The sequence below is a fragment of the Melanotaenia boesemani genome, chromosome 1 (assembly GCF_017639745.1).
Source record: "Melanotaenia boesemani isolate fMelBoe1 chromosome 1, fMelBoe1.pri, whole genome shotgun sequence".
In the NCBI taxonomy this organism is placed as follows: Eukaryota; Metazoa; Chordata; class Actinopteri; order Atheriniformes; family Melanotaeniidae; genus Melanotaenia; species Melanotaenia boesemani.
In genome coordinates, this window is record NC_055682.1 from 3,060,406 (window position 1) to 3,068,037 (window position 7,632).

Sequence of the window (7,632 nt, forward strand, 5' to 3'; positions counted from 1 at the left end):
TTCGTCACTGCACTCAGAGAAGAACCTGTCAAATGATTTCTAACTGCATCCCGTACTACACGCCCGGTCAGTCCCTCATTCTGATAGACGGCCAAAGGTGCGTCTGGTTCTCCAACACGGGGCTCAGATGTTCACGTCGACTCAGGACACCGAGCCTTTTTCATTTCAGATGTTTCCAAAACATCGTCAATGAATTTGTTTTACATTTGTTGTGGCTCAGATGAGAAGTTATACAATCATAAATAGAAGAGCATGTTAATGTGTGTAGACTCAGAACGCTAAACACTTAAAAGTGACCCCATTCTGGCTCTTCTCCCTGTTCTTCACATAGCTAGAAGCCCACATTGTTAAGTTCAGGTAATCAGGATCTGGTCATCTTGAAAACCGTGGTTGTGGATCAGGGTGATCCAATCCAGGATCCGGGATAAAAGCAAGCTGGATTACATGATCCTCCATGGTGAAGAATTGGATTCTGGATTGCTTTTATCCAGAATAAATCTTTTGAACCGGCCCAGGCGTGTTAACCTGCCACTTTCCAATACATCATAATCAGATTTTGCTGTCTATATGAGCACTTGAATCATCTGATATCAGAAAAAAGATCAGATATTTGTCGCACACATAAAACAGGCTCAATGAGACATTTATATCTGCTTGCAGTGGGTCCTCATGCATGGCAGTTGTCATCATTTTTACTACAGCGTCCCTGAATGGACAAACAGCTCTGTGCTTTAAAACTACAGTAACGGCTTGATAGCGTTAGAGCACCATTTGGGATAAATAAAGCCTTAAAATAAAAATAAAGCACCATAGAATAAGACAATGCACATCCACTCAGATGAAAACATCCCCGTCAGGAATAATTTTGGCCACTGACAGCCACCATCCATTCATAACTGTGTTTTGTATTTTAAGTGATTTCTATGACCATCTTAGCCACTAGACATTAACTTACAGTGTACCTTGAACATGGTCAGCAGCACAAGTTTAGATCACTGGTTTCCTAAAACATTTTTATTTAAACTTCATTAACAAAACAAGCACACCTAATACACAAGGTCACTTCTGTACATTTACATCTTAAAAATCATAAAAATGTTTAAGACTGGCTGAAAAAAAAGGCACAATTTTAAAAGAAATGAGAAACATCTCCTACCCAGCCCCCCCGGGGTTGCGAGTGAACTAAAACAAAGTGCATGTGAAGTCCAACAAATAAAAAATGTTGGACTCAGGGATCCTTGAGAAAAGCGGCCGCCATGTTGCTGATGATGGGCGACTTCAGCTGAGGGATGAGGCTGATCTTCATCAGCTTGCTACTCGAGTACTTGTTCCTCACAGCCTGCAGAGGACGGAGTTTAGAGTTCACTCTGCGGCGGAGCATCAGGAGTTTTCATTCGTCTGCAGACTCACCTGAAACTTCGTCTTCCCCTCGTTCACCTGCACCACGTTCTTGGCGATGTGCTGCATGATGGGCTTCAGGTGGGCCTCGTCGTAAGTCGAGAAGTGCTGCTGTGTGGGCGACTGAGGAAGAGGAGGAGATCAGTTCCAGTTTCAACCTGCCTGAAGCGGCAGAGAAGCAAACAGGAAGTAAAAACTCACCCACGGCAGCCCGTCGAGCAGCAGCTGGGAGAGACACAGGGAGGCGGCGGCGATCTCAGAGGGCCGGTAGTGCACCATGTCGTAGTCCAGGAGGGTCAGCTCCATCAGATACTTGGCCAGAGTGTGTTTCTCTACGTCAGACTGACACAAACATCCCACAGTCAGCTCTGCACAACCCGGCTGCTTCCTACATTCTCACACCTTCAGTTTCTTCACGTCTGAGTCGACTCTGCAACAACAAACTCACGTTTGCCACCTTGGAGGCTCGTCTGAGGAAGTGCAGCGGCAGCGGGCGTCCCAGCTGGAAGTTGAGGGCCCTCAGCATCAGCTGCTCCATCTCCAGAATCTGAGACCTGGTGAAGGCGTTGTCTGTGATGTAGGCGAAGTCCCCGACCTCTGGAGCGTACATCTCCTCGTACTTACAGGCCACCAACATGGCCGTCACGCCGACAAGCTGCAGCTTCCTGCGGGAGACCGGCTGGACCTGCAGCAGCAGCAGAGGTTCGTACGCAGACCATCTCAGGAGAGAAGATGTTCAGACAGATCTTACCTGGAGAAAACGGTCCAGAATGGCAACTGTGAGGTACAGAGTCTCCTGCAGCAGCTGGAATCTGGAGTGAACCTGGACCAGCCAGTCGATCAGCAGCGCTCGCATGCGATCTGTGATCTCGTACCCCTGCATGTAGTTGGGTCGTACGGCCTGCTGCACCTGAGGAGACACACCGAGGTAACGTGGCAGATAAAAGCTGCCCGAGCAACTGAGGGAGGGGGAGAGGTTACCTCCAGGGTGTGCAGGTACTTGTAGATCTCTTTGACGTATTGGGAGCAGAGCTGAGGCTGGTCTGCATCCTGCTCATCCACATCCTGCACCGTCAGCAGCACCTCAGAGAAAGCCTGGCTCAGTTCCTCCTCCTCCACGGACACGACAGCTGGCGCCTCTGAAACTGGAGGAAGAGGATCTGCAGCTGGTTGGACCTGGACTACTGGAGCCACCCTCTGGACAAGTTTAGCTTTCTGAGCACAGGACCTGAATGATGGTTTTGAGGGCCCAATTCTCTGTAGAAATATGAGGTTGTTAGATGTGTAAATGGGTGGTGGGAAGAGGGTATCAAGATTCTGTAAATAATCAACTTGTGCAATCTCTTCTGAGACGAGTAATTAAAATGTTTCAGTACAGTTCAGTTTATTTGCCATTTGCAGAAAAGAAACCACGTTGAGTTCCTTGCAACGGTTTTCCAAAGTGCACTGTCAGCATTTAACAGACAAAACAAAAATAAAAATACAACACATGGACACATCTTACAACACATAATACTAACAATAAAAACACTGTATAAATAATAGCAGTAAAAGTAGTAACTAAAACAATAAAGTGCATGTCTGAAGTATTTCAAAGTGCATTGTTCAAAGTCATGACAGCTTGTGTTAAAAAAAAAAACTTAGTATGAGGAGGTGTGGTGCATTTAATAGCGCGATATCGTTTCCCTGAGGGCAGGAGGTGGAACATCTCTGTAGCAGGGTGGCCAGAGGGATCTGTAGAGCTCCTGTTAAGAGTCTAGACTTGTACATGTCCTCCAGGACTGCTAGGTCACAGCTTATTGTCCTGTGAGTAAACCACTGTTTAAAGTTTCCTTTTCTTTCACAGTGAGATTGCCAAACCACACAGCGATACAGCTGGAAAGAAGACTTTCGATACTACACAAATAAAATTGTAAAAGAATAGTTTTGTTTTAATCAGCTGATATCCACAGTGTTTTTACATAAAAACTATAAAAGCTCATTTTAAACCTAGGAAACAATCTGCAGGCAGCGCCGTTCATGTGTTCAGAACAACCCAGTTCGGACGGATACGTGAACCCAGGTGTTGTGTTCAGGTTACCTTTGAGTTGACTGCTGCTCCGTTAAAGTTGGTCATCTCTCCCAGAGCAGCCCTCCTTGGACCCGCTGCGGTGGTTTTACTCATCTTCTGAGGGTTGTCTGCGGTTTGCAGCGGCTGCAAAGTCGATGAAACAAGCCGGGATATTTAGGAGAAGCTGGATAGATCCTGACAAAAAGTCCCTGACCACAGTTTTACATAAACCAACTAAAGCTATGCTAATGCTAGCAGCTCGGCTAACGACAGTAGGCCTGAGAAGCTTAAAGCAGTGTAAACGTTGTAAAAATAAGTTTACTCACCGCAGCACGAACGTCCACAGACGACATCTAAACGTCTTGGCCGGAAACAAAATAAAAGGCGACTGTAAATCCACAACTCAATTAATAAGTTCACCAACAGCGACACAATTTACAGATAACGTCGACTTGTGCAGAAAGTACACGCAAGAGATTCAAGGAGCACTCAAATAACGCTCAGGTAAATCTGATTGGACGCTGCTGAGAAAAGGACGCTGCTGATTGGATGAGAATCTAACGTCAACCGAATGGTTTTAGTCATTTTAAATCTATGAATAAATGCACAGAAACAAGAACGTGACTTACAATGAAATGGTCCAGCGCAAAGTAAAGATAAGTAAATGAACAACTAAATAAAGAAAAAGAAGAAATTAATTAAAATGTATAATGTTTGTTGTATTTTTGTGTTTTCTTTTCCGGTTAAATGAATTATTTTGACACGATAATTCTATTATAAACAGAAGAATAGTGGGTAAATCTCCAAATCTCTTATGTATTTGATGTGTTTTTATTAAATACAAAAACACGTACAGTATAGTAGTCTCATCCTGAATTTAACTGGTTATTTCGTTACCTGGGTTATATTTTAATATCTGTTTAATTCTTTCCACTGTTATGTGTACAGTTAAAAACAAACACTATCAGACCAAAATTAAAACTACCTTTCAATAATCCTGCACTGCAATGAAGGCACCAGTCAAGCAGTTTCACAAAATGGACATATTATATATATATATATATATATATATATATATATATATATATATATACACACATATGTTTGTGTGTGTGTGTGTGTGTGTGTATGTTCTGCAGTTTATGAGATATTTTTGTGTCACATTTTTATTAACAGGCGAAATAAAACAGTGAATTAACATCTTTCAACATCTTCCATAAGTCAGTTTGATTTTATTTATTTTATTCATTTTTCTGTCGTCTGAGTCAAATCATTCAGAAGACCGTGGAGGGTTTCTCTGCTGGTTTTTGACTATGTCTTTAATTATACAGAAACACAATTACATCCAGCATACATTAGTATAATTCATAATTAGTGATGCTGCATTGCATTAAAAGAACCTTTTAAGCGTTCTTGTATTTTATTCTTTTAAAACCTTAGGTCCCCTAATTTTGTGATGTTGAAGCCAGGCAAGTTTATTTAAAGAGCACATTTCATGTACAAGACAATTCAAAGTGCTTTACATAAAACATCAAAAGCATCACAACAGGGAGCAGAAAGCAATGGCAAGTGCATTAAAAACCAACTTTAAAAAGAAATAAGAGAAATTAAATAAAAACAGAAAAAATAGATAAATGCAAGAAATAAAGTTCCACTGTGAGGAATTAAGTTGTTTTGATAAAAGACTAACAGCAGGATGTTGAAGTCAGTTCTTTGCCAGACAGGAAGCCAGTAAAGATCTGAGAACTGGAGTTCTATGATCTACTTTCCTAGTCTTAGTGAGAACTGGAGTTATAGGATCTACTTTCCTAGTCTTAGTGAGAACTGGAGTTCTAGGATCTACTTTCCTGGTCTTGGTGAGGAGCTGCAGCGTTCTGGACTAACTGCAGGTGTCTGATGGACTTTTTTAGGGAGACCTGTGAGGACAGCGTTACAGTAGTCCAGTCTACTAAAGATCAATGCATGGACCAGTTTTTCTAAATCCTGCTGAGTCATCAGCCCTTTAATCCTCCAGATGCTCTTTAAGTGGTAACAGCACTGAGTTCCAGCAGTACCTTGAGAACAGATGGTGGCTCTCCTTACCTCTCCTGGACTGTCTGAACTAATAACTTTCTTCTGGGTCTCTTCATCAGAGCTGACCACTGCAGAGATCGTATGTTGTTCTATGATCTAGTACAGGTTCAGAGCTGCATCACACAAAAGATGCATAATATTCATCTAGTGTTTGATTTTCTAGGTGAGCCTGAAACCTCACCTCCTCACCAGTAACACACACTTATGCATCTTAATAAACCTAAAAGTATTAAAAGCAGAGACAAACTATATAATTGTTGTGCAGAGCCCCAAAAAACATAAACAGGGTTCAAAACCACCAAAATGTCCTTCTGAGGGGAAAGTCAGGCTAAGAAACAGATACAGGAGAAAAGTGTTTGGTTGTTTTTGTAGAGCATTTATTAAGAATGTGCAGGAAGAAAAATGAGTTTAACAGGATAAATCTACCAAACAAACACCTGCATGTCTGATATCTGTGTTTCCACTGATGCTTCCACAAATCCAACATCCGCCATTAGCTGCACCTTTATCATAACATGTGAAGGGAGATGAAATCGTCTCAGCCACGTCACAGCACCACTGATTTGTATTAAAACAGTAGAAAAATACAAAACCCTAATGGACGGCTGAGTGATAAAAACACACAGTTTAATGCGAGTTTAAGAGATTTTCCTGATCCACATTTAAAGAGCAGCCTGCTTCTGAGAACAGATCCACTCGTCTGTGCTGCTTCTCTCCAGTCAAACCAGACTTGTTCTAGTCACAAGTTAATCACTTTTTTTCTTTGTCATGTTTGGATAACATTACTGAACATCTGCAGCTGTTTTACGGAGCATTTTAAATGTGGGTTAAGTGTTTTTACAGGAGACGGCAGACTCGGAGCTCAGCAGCAGAGAGCAGAGGGGTCAGAAAAAGACGGCAAGGGGAACAAGATGTTGTTGGCAAGTCTTCTGGGACTTGCTGACACTAAGGATGCATTGATACCAGTACAGATACCAGTATTAGGTATCGTTCTGATACTATACATGTACTCATGCTCGGTATAGGAGCCAAATATGTTTTACTTCTTGTTTGGTCACTAGATGGTGCTGTGGGCTCATGCATATAGTGATTACAGGTAGAGTCGGGTGCCCAGTCATAAGGGCTTACAGATTTTTGACCACTGTGGTGGAGTGTGTATGAACACTGTTGATGTGTAACCTGTGGGATTGCAAGAGATTTGGACATTGTGCACAATTCACCTGCGTGAGAAACAAACTGGTGACACTGCGATCATGACAAATTCTTCTGGATTAAATTCTACACGCAAACAGGTATGTTAGCCGCCTAGCGCGTCATAAAGCAGCTACAGACTGACTCCTCACCCGCACAGCGCTGGGCTGGCTATTATTCTGGCTAGAACCCCATACCAATTAAAAAAAATAAACTACGGCCATTAATCTTATAAACAATAAATCATATATTTTATCATCTGGTGTCCAGAACTACCATTCCCACCACTTCTAAATTAAAAACATCAATAAAGTGTCTCATAATTGAGAGTCTCAAAAAGTCATAAAGTCAGTATGAGATTTAACTCGTTATGACGAACAGTGACTTTTTATCTCATAGTAATGACTTTGAGTCTCAATGAGATGCTTGTCAACATTTTTAATTAGCAAGCGACGTTAATGTTCTCCTATTAGGGTTATTACTATTACTGGGGCGTATCTGGAGTATCGATACCAAGTCTAGTATCAGTATCGTTCGATACTGGGGTGATGAGATCGATATTTTTATTGCAGGGCGCTTCGATGAATGTGAATGAGAGTAAAGCAACACTACGTTCTGCTTTTGTTGAGCTAATCTTACTTTATTTTTCTTAGACAACGGTGATAAAAGAAAAAACTTAATTTATATTTTTTTACTTTATTGACGTTATTTTCTATTGCTTACAAACAAAAAAGCTTAAATTTAAAATGTTCAGTTATACCATTCAGTTTATAAATAAAAAATATTTTATTTGACAAAAACTTTATACTGTGTTTGATTTTTGATCATCATCATCATCAATGACTGAAGAAAAAATTTTAAAGGTTGTAAAATTTCAAGCAGAAAGTATCGGTACTGACGATACTTGCCCTGGATTTACT

At 41.3% G+C, this 7,632-nt stretch overlaps 1 protein-coding gene across 1 annotated transcript; it reads right to left on the bottom strand.

Moving 5' to 3' along the window:
* Positions 1-999: 999 nt before the first annotated feature.
* On the bottom strand, positions 1,000-3,935 carry ccnb2 (cyclin B2). Its single transcript, XM_041979913.1, has 8 exons — positions 3,775-3,935; positions 3,479-3,592; positions 2,380-2,655; positions 2,150-2,308; positions 1,847-2,083; positions 1,600-1,740; positions 1,411-1,521; positions 1,000-1,339 (listed from the first exon to the last, which is right to left on the bottom strand). The coding sequence occupies exons 1-8, from the start codon at positions 3,799-3,801 to the stop codon at positions 1,229-1,231; spliced, it is 1,176 nt and encodes a 391-aa protein (XP_041835847.1). The 5' UTR covers positions 3,802-3,935; the 3' UTR covers positions 1,000-1,228.
* Positions 3,936-7,632: the final 3,697 nt, after the last annotated feature.

Excerpts from the sequence above, each read along its gene's own strand:
- ccnb2 (XM_041979913.1), bottom strand. The coding sequence starts at position 3,801 with ATGTCGTCTGTGGACGTTCGTGCTGCG. Across the intron at positions 3,593-3,774 it reads CTGTGGACGTTCGTGCTGCG|CCGCTGCAAACCGCAGACAA; the intron begins GTGAGTAAACTT and ends TCGACTTTGCAG. Across the intron at positions 1,340-1,410 it reads AGGGGAAGACGAAGTTTCAG|GCTGTGAGGAACAAGTACTC; the intron begins GTGAGTCTGCAG and ends CGTCCTCTGCAG.